This window comes from Entelurus aequoreus, linkage group LG14 (assembly GCF_033978785.1).
Source record: "Entelurus aequoreus isolate RoL-2023_Sb linkage group LG14, RoL_Eaeq_v1.1, whole genome shotgun sequence".
NCBI lineage: Eukaryota > Metazoa > Chordata > Actinopteri > Syngnathiformes > Syngnathidae > Entelurus > Entelurus aequoreus.
In genome coordinates, this window is record NC_084744.1 from 14,105,469 (window position 1) to 14,130,291 (window position 24,823).

The following is a 24,823-nucleotide window of genomic DNA, read 5'->3' on the forward strand; positions in this document are numbered from 1 at the left end:
AAGGTAACAAATACAAGAGTGTGTGTGTGTGTGTGTGTGTGTGCTTTTATCTTTCACGCTCTTCACAACTCTTAAGGGTCTGCAGCTTCATGTATGGCCTGCATGTAGGGGGATTACTATTTTACATGTCACAAACCAGATTTTTGCCCAGAGGCATAGAGTGTTACAAGCTGTTCAACGTTAAAGGGGAACTGCACTTTTTTTGTGGAATTTCGTTCACAATCATTAGGAATGACATGACGGATGGATTTTTTTTTTTTTAATGCATTCTAAATATTAAATACACGTAAATAAAAGTTTGTTTACAGCTGAGCCAATGGGAGCTCCACTATTTCACCCATGAAATCCAATAAATAACTATCCAAAAATCAGCTAAAAAAACAAAACATGACTTGAATATTAACCAAGTATTAGTGATATTGTTATTAAAAGTGCTAACGCAGACAAACTATTTATAGCGGCGCCGTGATCACTTCCGTGTGTACCTATGTTTACATCACCCAGTGGTCTGCTGCTTCCTCGCTTCCTTTCTCCCTGGAAGTGTATTATACATCATAAATCATGCATCTCATCTGCACAGAAGATGGTAAATGGTAAATGTGTGACTACATCATGAAGCTCATCTAGAGAATGCCAATAGTGTGCGAAAACGTAATCCGAGCAAAGGGTGGCTATTTTGAAGAAACTCGAATACAAAGCAGGTTTTCAGTTATTTCACCTTTTTTTTGTTAAGTACATAACTCCACATGTGTTCATTCATAGTTTTGATGTCTTCAGTGACAATCTACAATGTAAATAGTCAAGAAAATAAAGAAAACGCATTGAATGAAAAGGTGTGTCCAAACTTCTGGCCTGTACTGTAGGTATTCCGACAAGTTGGTACACTTTGAATGCCATTTAGGACCCGAAAACGGCCAGAATAACACGAAAAGACGCTTGGTTCCCCCCACGGCCCACCCAGTTTCTTCGTGAGAATTATGAAAACATTCTTTACCTAAATGGGAATATATGACCATCCCAGGAGTCGGCATCCTAATGACAGCAGACATTGTACAGTAAGTTATGTTTTACTATGTTTTTTGGCTCTCATGAACTCTGCAGTGAGTAATTATCAGTGATGAAGAAAAAAAAAAAGCAAATGTGATGCGTTTTTGAAAATAATACCCCGCGTATGCTCCAAATGATCAAAATACGTAAATATTAAATGCTATTATAAATGTGCCCTTCTACTACATTACATATATACTTACATCATGTATATAAAACCCCAAGGGAGGTGTTTGGATGTTTCTAAGGGCCCTGTAGGCGGAATTGCATGGCTACTATAGGCTTCATTGTAAGCGGACTTTTGATCGCATTTATTTAATATTTTGAATACATAATACAAATAAAGTAACATCACAATGATTGTGAATGATAGGCAAAATTCCCAAACAAGTGCAGTTCCCCTTTAACCCACAGAGGAGGACTGATGGCAGAAAGGGTGGCAGCCAGCGGGCTTTACCATTTTCCTCCAGGTGTTTTCGGAGAATATAACTGCTCTCGGTTCCCTCTGAGGCGTAGTCCGAAGGAATGTGCCCGTCGACGTCCTGCAGGAGCACATCAACCCCGGCCTTCAAGAAAAGAGAAATGAAAACTGAATAAGAGACGACAGAGAACGTTTTGTGACATTTTACAGGTAAAACCTAATTAAAAAGTGGGCAGTAAAATCCCACTACCGTACAATTTGACAAACATGAGATATACAGTCGTGGTCAAAAGCCATAATGTCATGGTTGTCTTGAGTTTCCAATAATTTTTACAACACTTATTTTTTTGTGATAAAGTGATTGGAGCACATACTTGTTGGTCACAAAAAACATTCATGAAGTTTGGTTCTTTTACGAATTTATTATGGGTCTACTGAAAATATGACCAAATCTGCTGGGTCAAAAGTATACATACAGCAATGTTAATATTTGGTTACATGTCCCTTGGCAAGTTTCACTGCAATAAGGCGCTTTTGGTAGCCATCCACAAGCTTCTGGTTGAATTTTTGACCACTCTTCTTGACACAATTGGTGCAGTTAAGCTAAATTTTTGGGTTTTCTGACATGGACTCCCATTTACTCTTTGTAAAGCACCAGTTGCATTGGCAGCAAAACAGGCCCAGAGCATAATACTACCACCACCATGCTTGACGGTAGAAATTGGTGTTCCTGGGATTAAAGGCCTCACCTTTTCTCCTCCAAACATATTGCTGGGTATTGTGGCCAAACAGCTCAATTTTTGTTTCATCTGACATCACATGGACAAAGATAAAACCTTCTGGAGGAAAGTTATGTTCTTACATGGGACGGTATAGCTCGGTTGGTAGAGCGGCCGTGCCAGCAACTTGAGGGTTGCAGGTTCGATCCCCGCTTCCGCCATCCTAGTCACTGCCGTTGTGTCCTTGGGCAAGACACTTTACCCACCTGCTCCCAGTGCCACCCACACTGGTTTAAATGTAACTTAGATATTGGGTTTCACAATGTAAAGCGCTTTGAGTCACTTGAGAAAAAGCGCTATATAAATGTAATTCACTTCACTACATACAGCAACAAAAGTAAAACGTAGTTAAAAACTGTCATGTCTGTGTGATCATGTTTTGTTTTAGTTATGTTCGGTTTTGTTTTTGGACTATTTGTGCACTCTTGTTTTGTCACCATGACGACCGATTAGTTGCACCTGTTTTCACGTTCGGTCTCACACACCTGTTGTCAATCATGTCTGTATTATTTAAGCCCATTGTTTTCAGTTAGTCGGCCCGGCGACATCACACTTTATCATCACTCTTCTTCATGCCATGTTCACAGTTCCTTGCCAAGTAAGTTTTTGTTTCATGTTCATAGTCTTTTTGCCTTTGTGCAAGTCTTTTGTTTTCATTAGCCATTGTGCGCGCCTTTCGTTTGTTCTTTTTTGATAGTGTTAAATAAAATCATGTACTCACATTCACGTCTTGCCCGCGCCAACTTTCCGTTGCCTTCCAGAAAAACAAACCCCAAGGACGTGCACATGATTATAGAGGGGCAGGGGCTCAAAGTCAGAAAAGGGCAGGAATTTTTTTTTGGTCCTTTACACAATATGGAAATTAATGTAAAATTAAATTTGCTAATAGGAAGCTAACTACTTAGCTGTGTGTCCTTTGTAGGTAAAAGTGATTGCCATTTCTTTTGTGTCAACAAATTATGGTCATAATGAGTTAATTTACATTATCATAGGCTTGGAAGACATGAAAAGCAACAAAACACTGGTTTATTATTAGGCTATTTTTTTGTTAAAGATAAGCACTTTAATATTGAACATTGAACAGTGCAACATGAACTTTGAAAAAAAAAATACAAAAATAAATACCCAAATGGAAAAAACTTCAATGTGAAAATCTGTCCTTCTTCCCTTAACTTGATGAAAACACCATCAAGTTGTAACTTATGGTCTTTCTCAATTAATGCTCAGACTAAACAACTGAAACGCAATACAGGGCCAAAAATATGGACCAGGGGCCAGTAGAGGGCTGTATCCTTTCTTTTTTTGGCTTTGGGCTGCAGGCATAATCAACATGAATCAAGTTTAAATACATATATCCCCAGAATACTGAAATTATTATTATTATTAATAATAATAATAATAATTATTATTATTATCATTATCATTGTTCTTGTTATTATTATTGTTATTATTATCATTATTATTTTGTTAACCCACACAGTAATAGCAAAGTCACAATAACCTTATATCTAAAACTCTACTGTGAGAGAAATGTGATCCGCCGTAAACGTGCATTTTATTTTGAAAATTAACCCGGTGTTTTATTTTGTACATTACTTCCTGTCCCGCACGATCCGCTCTGCTCTGTGCGGACTTGATGTGCCGTGCTCAATTGATGCGCCGTGCTCCGACGTCCGGCAAAAACAGAAGCTGACACATTGAATAATAGAATAATACAGCGTTTTTCTGAAATATTACCCATATTAGATGCTGAATAAGTGGACGGCGACTAGACCATAACTCACAGGTTCAAGTTGCTCCACTGTCACGTCTGAGTAACCCTGGCTGAAGCCCGCAGATCGAGGAGGGGCTAAACGTTTAAAGGAAGCGGCAGGCTCAAACAACCCGGTATTACCGTATTTCCTTGAATTGGCGCAGGGAATATAGTATTCGCACGTCTAGAATTACTGCCGGGTCAAACTCGTTTCTCAAAATAATTAACGCATGCTTAGCCTTATCGCCGGTTTATTATTGAAGCCGGATCAAATTCGTTTTGCAAAATATTAATTTTATTATCGCATGTCTATAATTTTCACCGGGTCAAACTCGTTTCGCAAAATATTTAGCATATGGCTAGAACTTCCACCGGGTCAAATTCGTTACGTCACGAGTGACGCATCTGTCCTCATTTTCAAAATGGAGGAAGCTGATTTCAGTAGTTTGCAATCGCACAAAGGAAAAAAGATAAAGAGCTATTCAGTAGGATTTAAGGTCCAAGCTATTGAATACCGGTACAGTATGCTAAAGAGAACAGTAAGCAGCTATGTTTTATTAATATACCGTAGCTGCGTGTGTCAAATACTGTATAAGTCATTAAATGACTCCCGCCTCCTGGTGGTAGAGGGCGCTGCCGCGCTAGTGATCCTTCTTGTGACTTCCGGTACTGCAGAAGAAGTGAACACACGCAGCAAGAGATTTTTTTTTTTAACAAGGAGGATTACATACCGGTATCTAAAATAAAACAGTTTTCTAAACTGGACTTTCAATGGAAGCAGGAGGTAATAATTAAAGGAATATCTCCATCGAGACAGAGAGACTTTTAAAACGGAAAAAAGAAAATAATGAAGACTTCTATAAACAAGTTATCGATGCTTTTGGTCAGAAGGAGCTGCAAATGGACTCCATTTATAAGTACAGGTAAGACCATAATAACGTTTTTTTAATTAAATGTGCTTTTCAGGATGGTATGCTTACATCACACTCAAAGCGCACGCCTAAATTTTATGGATTCTTTTGGTAAACGCCGGAGTGAGAAGAGGTTTTAAAATAATTACCGCATGCACGGCCATCCCGCCGGTTTCCGGTAAACGCAGGAGTGACAGGAGGTTTTAAATTAATTAACGCCCCTGCGGCTATTCAAGGAAATACGGTACAAGAAAACGTGGACTTTTTGTACTGCTGTTTTTTTTGTTTGTTTTTTTTACATCCCTGACAGGAATTTATTAATGTTGTTTAAAGAAAAGAAAAAAAACACACACACACACAGGCAGAGGGCACTTTTTAAGACGAGGCAAAAAAGGGCAGGGGCTCAGGCACCCATAGGGCCCTATGTGTGCACGTGCCTGCCAAGGACCAAGTCTTGACAAAAACAAGCTAGTGGGCTCATGTAGTAAATATGCCATTGTATTCTTTATTAGTCACGGTGCAGGAATACGTTTGTGTTAAAATTTTATATAAAGTGCCTTGGCATTCATTGACATTTTACATGCGCTTCTTCATGCAAAATAGATCACGGCGCGTGGTCTGCATAGGGAGAGAACAGCTGGAACAGATCATTTCTATTATTTCCTAATGGTCAACAACTGTATTTTCCTTTCCCATGTGTATACATTCGAGACACTAGCAGGAGCTGCACTGAATTAAAGATCTCATTAAAAAAAAAGATGAGGAGTTAACCTTAGGTTCAAGCTGGTGACAAGATGAATGTGTGTTTAATCGACAAGGACCCCATGAGCGGTCCTCCGTTACAGTGCGAGACGGCGTGCAGGCTTCCACTTTCGCCACAGGCGCCATTAATGGCCCACAAATGTTGTTATGATCGATGGCTCCTCTTTGGACAGACTACGTCGCAATCATTAGTTGTTCAACTACGTTGAAAAACGTTCTCGCTTAGCTTGTGCTGTGCTCACGTTTAGGGCAGTAAAAGCAATGTAAAGCACTGGCCAATGAATCGTTTCTTTGACTGCGCCATAAAAAGACCAGCTGAGCTAATAATGTTCATCAGTAGACCAGGTCTGATAGCAGGGACCAGTGGTGGTCCCTAAGTGGGGGCCCTTATTGGATATAGGCAACTAATAGAATTCTAACGAGCCAGTTGAGAAGCAAAGAGATTTATGAGCTTGTCCAAGGAGTTAAAGGGTTCGGGAAAGCTGCAGAAATTGATTCATGCATCTGGGATTTGTTTCGTAACAAATCATTATTTTTAACTCTCACAGATTTCCCACTGTTTTCTGGCTGATAAAGGGAGTATAGAGGTGTCAACCCGCAACCATCTGATCTCATCTGGTGGCTTGCCGTTAGTGTAGGTCAGGGGTCACCAACGTGGTGCCCGCGACCAGCGTGGTGACCAGATGAGTAGCCCGCCGGGCTGTTCTAAAAATAGCTCAAATAGCAGCACTTACCAGTGAGCTGCCTCTATTTTTTAAATTGTATTTATTTACTAGCAAGCTGGTCTCACTTTGCCCGACATTTTTAATTCTAAGAGAGACAAAACTCAAATAGAATTTGAAAATCCAAGAAAATATTTTCAAGACTTGGTCTTCACTTGTTTAAATAAATTCCTTTTTTTTTTTTTTACTTTGCTCCTTATAACTTTCAGAAAGACAATTTTAGAGAAAAAATACAACCTTAAAAATGATTTTAGGATTTTTAAACACATATACCTTTTTACCTTTTAAGTTCCTTCCTCTTCTTTCCTGACAATTTAATTCAATGTTCAAGTAAATTTTTTATTTTTATTGTAAAGAATAATAAATACATTTTAAATTAATTCTTCATTTTAGCTTCGGTTTTTTCGACAAAGAATATTTGTGAAATATTTCTTCAAACTTATTATGATTAATATTCAAAAAAATTATTCTGGCAAATCTAGAAAATCTGTGGAATCAAATTTAAATCTTATTTCAAAGTCTTTTGAATTTCTTTTAAAATTTTTGTTCTGGAAAATCTAGAAGAAATAATGATTTGTCTTTGTTAGAAATATACCTTGGTCCAATTTGTTATATATTCTAACAAAGTGTAGATTGGATTTTAACCTCTTTAAAACATGTCATCAAAATTCTAAAATTAATCTTAATCAGGAAAAATTACTAATGATGTTCCATAAATTCTTTTAAGTTTTTCTCTTCTTTTTTTCGGTTGAATTTTGAATTTTAAAGAGTCGAAATTGAAGATAAACTATGTTTCAAAATTGAATTGTCATTTTTTTCATGTTTTCTCCTCTTTTAAACCGTTCAATTAAGTGTAAATATCATTAATTATTAATAATAACATAGAGTTAAAGGTTAATTGAGCAAATTGGCTATTTCTGGCAATTTATTTAAGTGTGCATCAAACTGGTAGCCCTTCGCATTAATCACTACCCAAGAAGTAGCTCTTGCTTTCAAAAAGGTTGGTGACCCCTGGTGTAGGTGCTAATAAAAGGACCAGAAAGACACTAATAGGATGCATACCTGCACCAAGGTGTTAGGACTACAGTATACATACTAGGGCTGTGAATCTTTGGGAACCACACTATTCAAATACTTTTTGAATTAACATTGGGTGTCACTTATATGATTAACTACATTCCTCCATAAAACAAGACACACAAATCTGATAAAAAATTGTATTACTTAAAAGAAAACTGGTTTTGTTTAAAAAAATTCGACACAAACTTTTAATAAAGTCAAATACAAATAAGGCAACAAGAGAAGTGTCCAACACTTCTCTTTTCTTAAGTACATCTGTACAGCAGATATGGCCATCTACATCAAAGGTATGATTTGCTTGAGTAGCTGGACAGGACAGATTTAAAATAAACAAATATATGCTTTTAAAAAATGGGTATATATATATATATATATATATATATATATATATATATATATATATATATATATATATATACACACACACACACACAAATAAAATATATGCTTTTAAAAAATGGGTAAATACCGTGTATATATGTAGCAAAGGCTAATTTTTACCAGCAATCCCCGACCAGGTCGGTGGTATACAGTAAACTTGCTGGTAGGGTATCGAGTATAGAGTATAGATTGGAACCGGGACTAACTTTCCGATTCTCCCGGTATCGTTCAAAAGTTTAAATTTCGATTCCTATTTTCGATACCCAGTCCGCCGACCGGAAAAAAAAAAAAAAAAATGTCCGCCGAACCGGAAGAAGAAGCCGCTGAGCACCAACGAAGAAGCGCCCACCGCCGGAAGTGTTAGCATAGCCGAGCGAGTCGGTCAAGCTCAAGCATGGATAGCGGGCGTCGGCGGTTGAAAGTGTGGCTTTACTTTACAAAAAAAAAAAAGAAATAACCGCGAAATAACAGAGCTCCATGTCCATCAAGAAACGAGTGGAGAGAGAGCTGCAGATGTACCAGGACGTTCCACCGATACTTATGTCTGACGACCCTGCTGCATGGTGGTGGTCCGGTGGAACCAACAAAAGACTTATCCTTTGCTGTCAGATCGCGCTTTCTCCTATTTATGCGTTCAAGCTTCTTCCACACCCAGCGAACGTGTATTTTCCACAGTAGGAGACACTATCTGTCCAGAACGCTCACGCATCCTGCCTGAGAAGGCGGATATGGTCATTTTCCTAAACAAGAACTGTCTCTGATTTTATACTGCACCTGCTGCTAATCTGGACTGGGTTTTGCAAGTTGTTTCTTATTGTTTATTTGCTTTTCTGCAGCAGGTTAGCCCATCAGTGGGAGCACGGTAACATTTTTAAGTACCTGCAGCATCATACACTTGTGTGTGTAAAGGTGTTTTCATGAGGTTTCCTGCAGCATCATACACTTGTGTGTGTAAAGGTGTTTTCATGAGGTTTCCTGCAGCATCATACACTTATGTGTAAATGTGTTTTCATGAGGTTTTCAAAAATAAAGCTCTCTTGAGGAAAGTGTACCCCTGGGAAAATGTATTCATAATTTATAATATTTATATTCAAGTTCATAGATTTGATATTTATATTCTAGTTGAAAACAGCCCTGTGAGGAATTTATAGTAAAGTTCATAAAAAGTTAATAGAATTAAAATTGATGGAGAATGTCAGACTATTTCATTCAGAAAGACTGTAGGTTAGCTAGCTCATTTAAAATATCCTAAACTTTTTTTTGACCCTGCCTCTTAAAAGAATCGGAGCCGAGGATCGTCAGGAATCGGAATCGAAACAAAGAACCGGAATCGGAATTGTTCGAATTCAAACGATACCCAACCCTACTTGCTGGGGACCGTCTCATCGCAAAGAAACAAGCCCAGAGCTCCCATTAATTCAGCATCATGGTGAGGTGTGTATTTATCCGCCACACGTGGAGTGCCGGTCCGTGAAAATAATGCCTACAATAAACCGGTCCCTGGTGCAAAGAAGGTTAGGGACCCCAGATGTAGACCACAAGGAAGTGTTTAAATGTAAAAAACAAATCATAATATGAACCCTTTCCACATGAACGCACACAAAAGTACCGAAAATTGGTATCGTTGAGTACCGGTATCGATTCCAAGGTACCAAGAATTGGTACCGTATCGATTCAAATGTTCAGATGTCCATCCCTAGTTTCAAGTGCTGCATCTACTTGCCTTCAGATTTACGCTGGCCTTCCCACAAACACCAACCACCCTCCTCATAAAGCTGACTGTGCATCTCTTTTTTTGTGTGTCTGTCAGTGTTTGTGTGGCTTAGTGGGCTGTAAAGCAAGTCCACTCAATTCACCTCCATGCCCAAGTGGAAGTTATCAATGGCGGGGCCTGGCAGCATGAATGAAGCCATCACTTGACAGTTAGATGCAGTGTATACACACTCACACACACTTTGACAGGATTGAACCCTGACAACAATTGTTGACACGAACAGGACACAAGATTAGGGACACTTGAAAACAGGACTTCACATGAGAGCACTAAGGAAATGAGTGTTTCCATGGAAATATTAGCTATGGACTTTTGAGAATAACCAGTTTATAACAATTAATGAGAATTGTTTGGAAATATTTGGCTATATTTTGTAGTATTCTCTAGTGTTCATTTTTCTTTTTATCTGAATAAAGGAAGACAATTTTATAAAAAATGTTTTGTGATTTATAATATTCACTTTTAATTCTTATTAACATATGTATTCATTTGTACCCTTATTTATAGTAACAACTGTTTTTATATAATTTATTTCTATGTATTTATTCGACCAAAGAAAAGTTGCAACCTTTTATAAAACATTAACTCCCTAATAGACATATCCCCCCCCCCCACATCATTTCCCATTAATTTCCCTAAAATCTACTATTCGTTCCCAGCAAAATGTTTTTTTTTACATATTAAACATGTTTACACCTTTAACGTATTGGCTAGTGAATAGTGTTGTCCCGATACCAATATTTTGGTACCGGTACCAAAATGATTTTGATACTTTTCGGTAATTTTCTAAATAAAGGGGACCACAAAAAATTGCATTATTGGCTTTATTTTAACAAAAAATCTTAGGGTACATTAAACATATGTTTCTTATTGCAAGTTTGTCCTTCAATAAAATAGTGAACATAAAAGACAACTTGTCTTTTATTAGTAAGTAAGCAAACAAAGGCTCCTAATTTAGTCTGCTGACATATGCAGTAACATATTGTGTTATTTTCCATTCTATTATTTTGTCAAAATTATTAAGGACATTTGGTAGAAAATGAATTATTAATCTACTTGTTCATTTACTGTTAATATCTGCTTACTTTCTCTTTTAACATGTTCTATCTACACTTCTGTTAAAATGTAATAATCATTTATTCGTCTGTTGTTTGATACTTTACATTAGTTTTGGATGATACCACAAATTTGGGTATCGATCTGATACCAAGTCGTTACAGTATCATACCTTGGTCATATTCAAAGTCCTCATGTGTCCAGGGAGATATTTACTGAGTTTATAAAAATAATATAAAAAAAAATATATATAAAAAAAGATGTTTTGATGCCAAAAAATATCAACATAATCATAGTACTTGGTATCATTACAGTGGATGTAAGGTGTAGATCCACCAATGGCGTTTGTTTACATTGTGACGCCGGTTAGCTATGAATTTAATAAGCTTTCGGACTATAAGTCGCAGTTTTTTTCATAGTTTGGCTGGGGGTGCGACTTATACTCAGGAGCGACTTATGTGTGAAATTATTAACACATTAGCGTAAAATATCAAATAATATTATTTAGCTCATTCACGTAAGAGACTAGACGTATAAGATTTCATGGGATTTAGCGATTAGGAGTGACAGAATGTTTGGTAAACGTATAGCATGTTCTATATGTTATAGTTATTTGAATGACTCTTACCATAATATGTTACGTTAACATACCAGGCACGTTCTCAGTTGGTTATTTATGCCTCATATAACGTACACTTATTCAGCCTGTTGTTCACTATTCTTTATTTCAAATTGCCTTTCAAATGTCTATTCTTGGTGATGGATTTTATCAAATCCATTTCCCCAAAAAATGCGACTTATACTCCAGTGCGACTTATATATGTTTTTTTCCTTCTTTATTATGTTTTTTCGGCCGGTGCGATTTATACTCCGGAGCGACTTATAGTCCGAAAAATACGGTAGCTGCATGTGGTAATAGCTGTCAGTATATGATGCAGTGCAATTATCGCAAACTCTACTCTAGGGTTGTACGGTATACCGGTATTAGTATCGTACCGCGATACTAATGAATCATATTCGGTACTATACCGCCTCTAAAAAGTACCGGTACCCCACCCGTCGTCGTGACATGCAGACGAGCATGTTCGAATAACCAAAGCTAAAGGTGAAGCTATCACTGAAACGCCGTCAGGAAGAGGTGCTTTAAGAGAGTGTTTTTCAACGTTTTTTGAGCCAAGGCACATTTTTTGCGTTGAAAAAATGCAGAGGCACACCACCAGCAGAAATCATTCAAAAACTAAACTCAGTTGACAGTAAAGAGTCGTTGTCACAATTGTTGGATATGACTTTAAATCATAACCAACCATGCATGATATAGTAGGTGTACTGTATCAATATAGGTCTTGTCTCAAAGTAGGTGTACTGTATCAATATAGGTCTTGTCTCAAAGTAGGTGTACTGTATCAATATAGGTCTTGTCTCAAAGTAGGTGTACTGTATCAATATAGGTCTTGTCTCAAAGTAGGTGTACTGTATCAATATAGGTCTTGTCTCAAAGTAGGTGTACTGTATCACTATAGGTCTTGTCTCAAAGTAGACGTACTGTATCAATATAGGTCTTGTCTCAGAGTAGGTGTACTGTATCAATATAGGTCTTGTCTCAAAGTAGGTGTACTGTATCAATATAGGTCTTGTCTCAAAGTAGATGGACTGTATCAATATAGGTCTTGTCTCAAAGTAGGTGTACTGTATCACTATAGGTTTTGTCTCAAAGTAGATGTACTGTATCAATATAGGTCTTGTCTCAAAGTAGATATACTGTATCAATATAGGTCTTGTCTCAAAGTAGGTGTACTGTATCACTATAGGTCTTGTCTCAAAGTAGACGTACTGTATCAATATAGGTCTTGTCTCAAAGTAGATGTACTGTATCACTATAGGTCTTGTCTCAAAGTAGATGTACTGTATCAATATAGGTCTTGTCTCAAAGTAGGTGTACTGTATCAATATAGGTCTTGTCTCAAAGTATGTGTACTGTATCAATATAGGTCTTGTCTCAAAGTAGATGGACTGTATCAATATAGGTCTTGTCTCAAAGTAGGTGTACTGTATCAATATAGGTCTTGTCTCAAAGTAGATGTACTGTATCAATATAGGTCTTGTCTCAAAGTAGGTGTACTGTATCAATATAGGTCTTGTCTCAAAGTAGGTGTACTGTATCAATATAGGTCTTGTCTCAAAGTAGATGGACTGTATCAATATATGTCTTGTCTCAAAGTAGATGTACTGTATCAATATAGGTCTTGTCTCAAAGTAGGTGTACTGTATCAATATAGGTCTTGTCTCAAAGTAGATGGACTGTATCAATATAGGTCTTGTCTCAAAGTAGATGTACTGTATCAATATAGGTCTTGTCTCAAAGTAGGTGTACTGTATCAATATAGGTCTTGTCTCAAAGTAGATGTACTGTATCACTATAGGTCTTGTCTCAAAGTAGATGGACTGTATCAATATATGTCTTGTCTCAAAGTAGATGTACTGTATCAATATAGGTCTTGTCTCAAAGTAGATGGACTGTATCAATATAGGTCTTGTCTCAAAGTAGATGTACTGTATCAATATAGGTCTTGTCTCAAAGTAGGTGTACTGTATCAATATAGGTCTTGTCTCAAAGTAGATGTACTGTATCACTATAGGTTTTGTCTCAAAGTAGATGGACTGTATCAATATATGTCTTGTCTCAAAGTAGATGTACTGTATCAATATAGGTCTTGTCTCAAAGTAGGTGTACTGTCACCACCTGCCACATACCACCCTGATTTATTTGGAGTTTTTTGCTGTTTTCCTGTGTGTAGTGTTTTACTTCTTGTCTTGCGCTCCTATTTTGGCGGCTTTTTCTCTTTTTTGGTATTTTCCTGTAGCAGTTTCATGTCTTCCTTTGAGCGATATTTCCCGCATCTACTTTGTTTTAGCGATCAAGAATATTTCAGTTGTTTTCCTCCTACTTTGTGGGGACATTGTTGATTGTCATGTCATGTTCGGACGCACATTGTCTTTGCTCCACAGTCTTTGCTGTCGTCCAGCATCCTGTTTTTGTTTCCTTTGTAAGCCAGTTCAGTTTTAGTTTTGTTCTGCATAGCCTTCCCTAAGCTTCAATGCCTTTTCTTAGGGGCACTCACCTTTTGTATATTTTTGGTTTAAGCATTTGACACCTTTTTACCTGCACGCTGCCTCCCGCTGTTTCCGACATCTACAAAGCAATTAGCTACCGGCTGCCACCTACTGATATGGAAGAGTATTACACAGTTACTCTGCCAACCACTCAACAACAACACATCATTTTCAGACTGTAATTACTGGTTTCCAAAAATATTTTTAACCCAAATAGGTGAAATTAGATCATCTCCCACGGCACACCAGACTGTATCCCATGGCACACCAGTGTGCCGCGGCACAGTGGTTGAAAAACACTGCTTTAAGACATGGCTAGCTAGCTAGTGGCTAGTATGTATCCGCAGTCAGCAGTGTTGTAACTACTTCTAGATCACTAATCCTTGTCTCTACGGCGACTAGTAAAGTACATTTATTTCAAGTATCATCCATGTAGGACGAGAGTTAGCTAAACATGCCTCACTACACACCGCAGCACCCCGGACTCAGATTGGGTGTGCTACAAGCGGTCTATAGTTACCAAAGTCAAGTCAAGATTTCCCTACGTCCGATCATTTATTATTAAGACGATCATCTTAACTTTGAACACACTGCACACATGTGAATGAAAGGCATACTTAGTCAACAGCCATACATGTCACGCTAAGGTTGGCCGTATGAACAACGCCAACACTGTCATAAACATGTGCCATATAGTGAAACCACACTAAACAACAACGACAAACACATTTTGGGAGAATATTTGCGCCGCAACACAACATAAACACTACGGAACAAATTCCCAGAATCCCCTGCAGCACCAACTCTTCCGGGATGCTACAATATAAACAAACGCCATTGGTGGATCTATACCTAACATCCACTGTAATGATACCACGTACAATAGCGTACCTAGTCGATACTACTATGATTACATCGATAGTTTTAAACATCCCAAAATCTTCTTTCATTTTTTTAAAATTTATATTATGTTTATAAACTCTGGAAATATGTCCCTGGACACATGAGGACTTTGAATATGACCAATGTATGATCTTGTAACTACATGGTATCGGATTGATACCCAAATTTGTGGTATCATCCAAAACTAATGTAAAGTATCAAAGAAAAGAAGAGTAAGTGATTATTACATTTTAACAGAAGTGTAGATAGAACATGTTAAAAGAGAAAGTAAGCAGATATTAACAGTAAATGAACAAGTAGATTAATAATTCATTTTCTACCACTTGGAAAATGACACAATATGTTACTGCATACGTCAGCAGCTAAATTAGGAGCCTCTGTTTGCTTAATTACTAATAAAAGACAAGTTTTCTTGTATGTTTACTATTTTATTTAAGGACTAAATTGCAATAAGAAACATATGTTTAATGTACCCTAAGATTTTTTGTAAAAATAAAACCAATAATGACCATTTTTTGTGGTCCCCTTTATCTACAAAAGTACCGATACCGGTACCAAAATATTGGTATCAGGACAACACTACTCCACTCACAACAACACACATAATGTTAAAAAATACCACTAGTACACTATAACTGTCTTTTTGCAAAGGCGGAATGTTCCGTATTAGATTGCAGATTTGTCTCTAATGTTGTATGCGGCAAGAGTGTGAAGTGAAAAATGCCTGAAAAGCAAATCTCTTGAGAGAAACCGCGCCGCCACAAAAGCAATAGCTGCGCTTTGATTGTGTCGCAAGGCGATGAAGGGACGCAGATGGCGTCGAGGGACTCATGACAAAGTGGAGCATGGATGCAGAGGCATTAGTCATGTGTCTGCGCTCAGATGATAAGTGATGACAGATATAAATGAGTTGGCGTGGACACACCCCGAAGGGGTTAACAGGTTGACTCCTGACCCCCGACTTCAGTGGTATGATGAACAACGCCACGTTGGTGGTTTTACAGAATGCAGCTCGCACATGTTGAGGTTCTTTCTATTGATGATTCGCCGTGTTACGCCATTAAATTGTTACATGGACTTGTAGGACTTACACTGAATCAATAATAGTCGTAGAAGTTGTTGACCCTCCTCACTTTTATTTCCTATACTGAAACTGGTACTGTACTTTTAAAAAAGGGTTACTAACCCTTTGCTTTTTATTTTTGGCTTCGTGCAACACCTTATTCTAGGAAAAATGGTGGTGAGAGAAAAAGGAGTAGAACAAGTAAGAGAAAATTAGTAGAGGAGCAGGAGAAGGAAATAATTAGAAGGTAGAGAAGCAAAAATAGAAAAAGAAAGACAAGGGAAACAAAAAAAGAACAAGAGGGAGCGAAGGAGAAGAAGAAGTAGAGGAAGGAGGAAGACGAGGTGGGGGAAGCAGAAGGAGAAACAAAGTGGAGGGACGGGAGGAGGAGAGGAAAGAGGAGGAAAAGGAAAATAATGTAAAGGAGAAAGAAGGATGAGAAAGAGAAAAAACAAAAGAAAAGGAAAAAATTATGAGTAGGAGAAGAGGAGATAGAAGAATGATGATAAGCAGAAGAAGTTGGAAAAATGAGAATGACAACAAGTAGATAAGAAATGAAGAGGAGAAGAGGAACAAGAAGAAGAACAAGAACAAAAAAAAGAAAAAGAAGAAAGGAGAAGAAGATGATGAAGAAAGGACAGATGCAGTATAGGGAAAGCAGAAGGAGAAAAATGACAAGAAAAAGACAGAAAAAAGTAGGATAAGAAGGACAAGAAGACAATGTTTATAAGAAAGGATGAGGAAAAGGACAGGAAAAAGAAGTAGAGAAGGAAGGAAAATAAGAAGGAGAAGGACAAGAAGACAAAGTAGGTAAGAAAGGAGTAGGATGAGAAGAAGAAAAAGAAGGAGAAGAAAGGAGAAGATGATGAAGAAGAAAAGACAGATGAAGTGTAGAGAAAGAAAAAAGAGGAGAAAAATGACAAGAAAAAGACGTAAAAGTAGAGGAAAGAAGAAGAAGAGGAAGCATAGAGAAGGAAAGAGGAGGAAAATGAAACTAATGTAAAGGAGAAAGAAGGATGAGAAGGAGAAAAAAACAAAGAAAAAGGAAAAAATGATGAGTAGGAGAAGAGGAGGAAGAAGAATGATGATAAGGAGAAGAAGTGGGAAAAATGAGAGGGACAACAAGTAGATAATACATGATAAGAAGCAGAAGGAGAAGAAAAAGATGAAGAAGAAGAAGAAGAACAAAAAGAAGAAGAAGAAGAAAGGAGAAGACGATGATGAAGAAGAAAGGACAGATGAAGTGTAGAGAAAGAAAAAGGAGGAGAAAAATGACAAGAAAAAGACGTAAAAGTAAAGGAAAGAAGAAGAAGAGGAAGCATAGAGAAGGAAAGAGGAGGAAAATGAAACTAATGTAAAGGAGAAAGAAGGATGACAAGGAGAAAAAAACAAAGAAAAAGGAAAAAATTAAGAGTAGGAGAAGAGGAAGAAGAAGAATGATGATAAGGAGAAGAAGTGGGAAAAATGAGACGGACAACAAGTAGATAATAAATGATAAGAAGAAGAAGAAGAAGAAGAAGAAGAAGAAGAAGAAGAAGAAGAAGACGAAGAAGAAGAAGAAGAAGAAAGGAGAAGAAGATGACGAAGAAGAATAGACAGATAGTATAGAGAAAGGAAGAGGAGGAGAAAAAAAGGACAGATGCAGTATAGAGAAAGAAGGAGGAGGAGAAAAAAGAAGGATAAGAAGGACAAGAAGACAATGTTTATAAGAAAAGATGAGGAAAAGGACAAGAAGAAATAGAGAAGGAAGGAAAATAAGAAAGAAAAGGACAAGAAGACAAAGTAGATATAAAGGAGTAGGATGAGAAGAAGAAGAAAAAGAAGAAGAAAAAGAAAGGAGAAGACAATGATGAAGAAGAAAGGACAGATGATGTGTAGAGAAAGAAAAAGGAGGAGAAAAATGACAAGAAAAAGACAGAAAAAAGAAGGATAAGGACAAGAAGACAATGTTTATAAGAAAGGATGAGGAAAATGACAAGAAGGAGAAGTAGAGGATGAAGAAAAATAAGAAAGAGAAGGACAAGAAGACAAATTAGATAAGAAAGGAGGAGCATGAGAAGAAGAAGTAGAGGAAGGAAGGAGAAGGAGAACAAGAAGGAAGGAGAATAGCTCGAAGAAGAGCAAAAAGAAGGGGGACAGAGACAAACAACAGGGAGAGATGAAGGGGGAAAGAGAAATAAGAGTGACAAATGAGAACAAGAAAGACAAGTCAGCAAAGGAAAGAAGAGAAGTAAAAGATAGACAAGGAGGATAAAAGAGTTGGAGGGAGGAAAGGGAGGAGGAGAAGAAGGAGAAGAAGCTGACAGACATGAGAAGTCGAGCACAGAGCAGTCGGGGCCTCTGGGTTGTTAACTTCAAAGACTTGTTGAAAATTCAGACGTTTCCAATTCATCCGTCACGAGCACAGAAAGTGGGTCAACACTAAACTCTCAATGTCCCCACTGGTGGTTTTTCAAAAGGTCGAAGACGAGAAACAACATTTTAGAAGGCAACACGTCTGATCACGTGATACATCTTGTCAAACTTTTATCAGAATATTATTGTAAAAGTATATATAGCGCTTCATAGAGATCTGGAAATGTCAGCAATAATCACCCTGCTTTAGGCACAGGAAGCACAGGCTCAAAAAGATGGATAATAGGGAAGACAAAGACACAATAGAAGCAATTTCTTCCAGTGGCAATTAAAGATAAGACTTCTAATCAGACCCGTCTAGTGAGGCCACATTTCCACTCCTCATTAAAATGGAAACCCATCATTTTCGCAAAGTGAGAGCACTCGTTTATGGTGGCGATAAGACAGCTGCTGCATGCTTTGGAAGACGAGCATCTGCATCGGTTAACCAGATTGGCTTAACATCTCAAAATGCCGATGGGATATTTTGAGGGAAAATTATATTTCAAGCAACATGTTACACACTGAAGGCTTTATTTACTGAAGATTTGCTTGTGCTAAAACGTGCAAGCTCGACAGCACACGCAAAGCTGATCTACTAAAGGTGTGCACAGTGGGTCGCATCTCTTAAGTGAGCAGAATTAAGCATGCGATCCATTTTGCGTCTTTGTCTGTTGATCATCGAAGCGCCCACAATAATGGAAGGAGAAAATGCAAATATATTATTTAGCACGTGCATTATTATCAAGCACTATTTAGCCTTTTATTTAGCACGTCTGAACAGTGTGTGCAAACTGACACACACTCGGTGCAAAGATAAACGATCGACAGAAAACCCTCAGTCATATGTGTGTAAGTCACCATATTTGCATGGTATGTCAAAAAAAACAAACATTGTCTATTCAGCAACATCCTTTTATAATTGTATAGCTACTAGTTGACTTAAAGTGGCATATTATGATATTGTTCTACATTTAAAACACACCCTTGTGGTCTACATTAGTGTTTTTCAACCACTGTGCCGTGGGAAATTATGCAACTTCACCTAATTGGTCCAAAAAATATTTTTTGCATATCAATAATTATAATCTGCCGTTGCTTAGTGTCTGTGCTGTGTAGAGCTCGGCAGGGTGACCACGCAATACTCCATATCAGTAGGTGGCAGCAGGTAGTTAATTGCTTTGTAAAAGTCGGAATGTGTCGGGTGAGACAGGGATGGTTTGTTGTGATCCCAATACGCAGACCACAGCGGGAGACAGGGTGCAGGTAAAAAGGTATGTAATGCTTAAACCAAAAATGAACAAAAGGGAAAGGAAAAGGCAATGAAGCTTAGGGAAGGCTATGCGAAACGAAAGTAAAACTGAACTGGCTACAAAGTAAACAGAAACAGAATTCTGGACGACAGCAAAAACTTGCAGCGTGTGGAGCAGAGACGGCGTCCACAAAGTACATCCGTACATGACATGACAATCAACAATGTCCACACACAGAAGGATAGCAACAACTTAAATAGCCTTGCTTGCTAACACAGAGCAGGTGCGGGGAATAGCGCTCAAAGGAAGACATGAAACTGCTACAGGAAAATACCAACAAGAACCAAGGCAAGAACTAAAACACTACACACAGGAAAACACCGACAAACTCAAAATAAGGCACGACGACCTGGTGGAGTTTCATTTTTTAACGTTTTCTGCTGGTGGTGTGCCTCCGTATATTTTTATGAAAAAAATGTACCTTGCCTCAAAAAAGGTTGAAAAACACTGGTCTACATAACATGTAATTGTGGTTCTTTGGTCAAAATATTGCAAACATTCTGTTTTGCAGACCATCTTCAAGCTGCTTTCTGATCGTCTCTTCAGAATGCGCTGTTTTGTGGGCGGGTCATATTTCCGTCCCGCCACTTCGCCACGCCCACTTAGCCCAGTTTTTTAGCACCTCCATAGCGAGTTTACTGACCGATATAAGTTTGAACTAGGGTTGTACGGTATACCGGTATTAGTACAGTACCGCGATACTGAATCATTTTCGGTACTATACCGCCTCTGAAAAGTACCGGTCCGCCATAACGAAATATGAAATATGTCCCTGGACACATGAGGACTTTGAATATGACCAATGTATGATCCTGTAACTACTTGGTATCGGATTGATACCCAAATTTGTTGTATCATACAAAACTAATGTAAAGTATCCAAACAACAGAAGAATAAATTATTATTACATTTTAACAGAAGTGTAGATAGAACATGTTAATACAGAAAGTAAGCAGATATTAACAGTAAATGAACAAGTAGATTAAAAATTAATTTTCTACCACTTGTCCTTAATAATGTTGACAAAATAATAGAATGGAAAATGACACAATATGTTACTGCATACGTCAGCAACTAAATTAGGAGCCTTTGTTTGCTTACTTACTAATAAAAGACAAGTTGTCTAGTATGTTCACTATTTTATTTAAGGACAAACTTGCAATAAGAAACATATGTTTAATGTACCATAAGATTTTTTTGTTAAAATAAATCCAATAATGCAATTTTGTGTGATCCCTTTTATTTAGAAAAGTACCGAAAAATACTAGTTTAAATAAGGCGGTCTGCACCACTCTTCAATTGTACATGCAGATTACACGCAAGGCGCCTACTAATAGTACACACAATTTTATAGATTGCACATGCTGTCTAGCGTGTGGTATTTGGATCTACGTAAATCAGGCCCTAAAATTATACCCAAAAATTCTAAACAAAATAAGTTCAGGAATAATCTAGCACATATAAATATAGTAGGTGCATTATGATGACGAATCAGAAAACGGTAAGAGCCACGTCCTTTTTGGGATGCCTTTCCTATATGGGTTGACAAAATTAACTCAAAATATAAAGACTCGTACTTACTTCCATACACGGTAATATCTCGTAAATCATGTGTATATTTTTTGCCAGAATACATACGCGCTGACAAAAAGGCGATTGAATAACATACAGTATGATACAGTACATTATTATCATACATTCTTCCGTTAACACCTCTTTTCAGTTAACCACAGGCCAGGTGTGTGGTTTACAAAAGCAAATAACTGTCAGCTTCTCTAACATTTTTGTTTCATCTGACATCACATGGACAAAGATAAGACCTTCTGGAGGAAAGTTCTGTAGTCAGATGAAACAAAAATTTAGCTGTTTGGCCACAATACCCAGCAATATATTTGGAGGAGAAAAGGTGAGGCCTTTAACCCCAGGAACACGATGCCTACCGTCGAGCATGGTGGTGGTAGTATTACACTCTGGGCCTGTTTTGTGCCAACGGAACTGGTGCTTTACAGAGAGTAAATGGGACAATGAAAAAGGAGGATTACCTCCAAATTCTTCAGGACAACCTAAAATCATCAGCCCTGAGGTTGGGTCTTGGGCGCAGTTGGGTGCTCAAACAGGACAATGACCCCAAACACACGTCAAAAGTGGTAAAAGAATGGCTAAATCAGGCTAGAATTAAAGTTTTAGAATGGACTCCTCAAAGTCCTGACTTAAACGTGTGGACAATGCTGAAGAAACAAGTCCATGTCAGAAAACCAACAAATTTAGCTGAACTGCACAAATCAATCAATCAAGAGGAGTGGTCAAAAATTCAAGCAGAAGTTTGCCAGAAGCTTGTGGATGGCTACCAAAAGCGCCTTATTGCAGTGAAACTTGCCAAGGGACATGTAACCAAATATTAACATTGCTGTATGTATACTTTTGACCCAGCAGATTTGGTCACATTTCCAGTAGACCCATAATAAATTCATAAAAGAACCAAACTTCATGAATGTTTTTTGTGACCAACAAGTATGTGCTCCAATCACTCTATCACAAACAAATAAGAGTTGTAGAAATTATTGGAAACTCATAACAGCCATGACATTATGTTCTTTACAAGTGTATGTAAACGTTTATTCCACCCATTGTGTGCCTCGCAGCGCAGCTGTTTTTGTGTGCGGCAGCACTACCGTCGTGGGCGGGCTGATCGCTCTCTTCAATGCTCATTCTGGAAGTAGAGCAGTGCTGCTGTTAGCTACTGTGCTACTCTGCGTCTTGTATCCTTATGAGTCCAAAGAAAGCAACCGACAAGCGATGTGTGATTTTAAACTTTCAGGAAGTATCCACAGCCTTGTCAACACTGCCTTCCCTCTCCCCTGCCCTTCCGCTGCATGCGAAGAACATGAACTGACAATGTAAAGTGGAGTTTATTTTCATTCCTAATCATTGTGGTGACCTGTTAAGGAGTTTTGTGGTTTCAAACTGTGAGGGCACCACAGGGCTAGTGACAGTGTGTGTGGGTGTCGGCACGGCGGCTGAAAATGAGGACAGTTCAGCTAGTTGTTGTTGTTGTTTTGACGACGTTATTGAATAAAACGTTGATCCATAACCCAATAATTTTCTCTGACATTCAGAAGCGCCTAATATTGTGTTCAAAGTATACAAACTTTTACTAAAATAATGACTTTTGTCACATCATGTTATTTAAGGACACATTTGCTTCAACACACAATCCTTTATATTTACTAACCCTGTTTAATGACAAATTTAGTTTGTAAAACAAGGTTCCACTGTAAACTGGCATTGCCTGCATCATGATAGTACAGTGTAAAGTTCACCAAGAGCGTGCTGGACAATAACTTATATATTATATATATAGCTTTAAGGTTTTACTACTTACGTATAAAATACTAAACGGTCTAGCTCCATCCTATCTTGCTGATTGTATTGTACCATATGTCCCGGCAAGAAAACTGCGTTCTAAGAACTCCGGCTTATTAGTAATTCCCAGATCCCAAAAACGGTCTGCGGGCTATAGAGCGTTTTCTATTTCGGGCTCCAGTACTCTGGAATGACGTCCCAGTAACAGTTACAGATGCTACCTCAGTAGAAGCATATAAGTACAAAACTCATTTGTATACGCTAGCCTTTAAATAGACCCCCCTTTTAGACCAGTTGATCTGCCGTCTCTTTTCTGCTCTGCCCCTCTCTCTCGTGTGGAGAGGTTATTAGGTGACCACAGATGATGCGCTGGCTGTTCAAAAGTCAGGACCACTCATCTGTGCATCAGTTGATGACGTCTCTGCGCTGCTGACTTGAGATGATCCCCTGCTGGCCCCACTATGGACTGGACTCTCACACTATTAACTAGATCCACTCGACGTCCATTGCACCGGTCGCCCAGGGAGGGGTCCCCACATCTGTGGTCCCCTCCAAGGTTGAGTTTTTTTCTTGCCCTGAAGTGGGATCTGAGCCGAGGATGTCGTGGCTTGTGCAGCCCTTTGAGACACTTGTGATTAAGGCAGTGGTTCTCAAACTTTTTTTGTCATCCCCCACTTTGGACAAGGGGGAGTTTTCAAGCCCCACCTGCCCCCATCGCCCCAACAGAACGCTAATGCCAAGCTTAACATTTTCAAATTTATCGAACATCAAGTAACATCAAGTTTTATACATTCAAACTCAATAACATAACATAAAATCAAGTTCAATAATAAATAAAATAACTGTGCAGCTGTGGTATAACTTGCATCAAGTTCAATATCAAATAAAATAACTTGCATCAATTCAATAATAAATAAAACAAAAGTGTTATAACTTGCATCAAGTTCAATAATAAATCAAAAAAAGTGTTATAACTTGCATCAAGTTCAATAATAAATCAAAAAAAGTGTTATAACTTGCATCAAGTTCAATAATAAATCAAAAAAAGTGTTATAACTTGCATCAAGTTCAATAATAAATCAAATAAAAGTGTTATAACTTGCATCAAGTTCAATAATAAATCAAATAACTTGCATCAAGTTCAATAATAAATAAAACAAAAGTGTTATAACTTGCATCAAGTTCAATAATAAATAAAACAAAAGTGATTGATTGATTGATAACTTGCATCAAGTTCAATAATAAATCAAAAAAAGTGTTATAACTTGCATCAAGTTTAATAATAAAACAAATAAAAGTGTTATAACTTGCATCAAGTTCAATAATAAATCTAATAACTTGCATCAAGTTCAATAATAAATGAAAATAAAAATTCCACTTTGCAATCTTTGCCAAAAAAAGGATGACAGAGCAAGTGAACATGAGTTTTACAGTACTCCAGCATTAGTGGCTGCAATGAGCCTGTTTTGCACTGCACAGCTTTTCAAATCGGGGCTGCAGGCTTGACACTGCCACTGTTAAAACCTCATTGAATTTGGGGCTGAGCTGCCTTGACGCGAGTGTTTCCCGGTGAATGACACATTGTGTCCAATGCGCATTTGGCGCAACCCTCTTTATTAGAGCCTGCAGCCCGTTTCTTGACTTTGCCATGCGCGCCATCAGAGCAAAAGCCCACACAGTTTTCCCATTTAAGGTCGTGTTCTTTGAGGAAACTGTCCATTATCTTGAACAGCTCATCAGCAGTGGCTCTATTTTTTATGTATTTGCAAAACAGCAAATCCTCGCACAGTGACTCGCCATTCACAAAGCTTCCGCTTAGCCCCGCCCCCATTAGTTACTGTTGCTGTCTGTCAAACTTTCGCTCCTACCTAGAAATGTAAAGCATACAGGAAAAATAAGTACTTTACATTTATCTATATAGCGGATTTCACAGACAGAATCACAAAGTGATTTCCAGTGTGTATAGAAAATGAAAGCATAGTCAAAAAAA

General features: G+C 37.9%; 1 protein-coding gene across 7 annotated transcripts in view; it reads right to left on the reverse strand.

The window, feature by feature from the left end:
• Positions 1–24,823, reverse strand: part of myo16 (myosin XVI) — a 375,845-nt gene that overhangs the window by 240,746 nt on the left and 110,276 nt on the right. For all 7 annotated transcript variants that reach the window (XM_062069026.1, XM_062069027.1, XM_062069029.1 and 4 more), the window contains one exon: positions 1,505–1,613. In XM_062069026.1, coding sequence (XP_061925010.1) covers positions 1,505–1,613 — 109 coding nt within the window. The remainder of the gene's footprint in view (positions 1–1,504; positions 1,614–24,823) is intronic.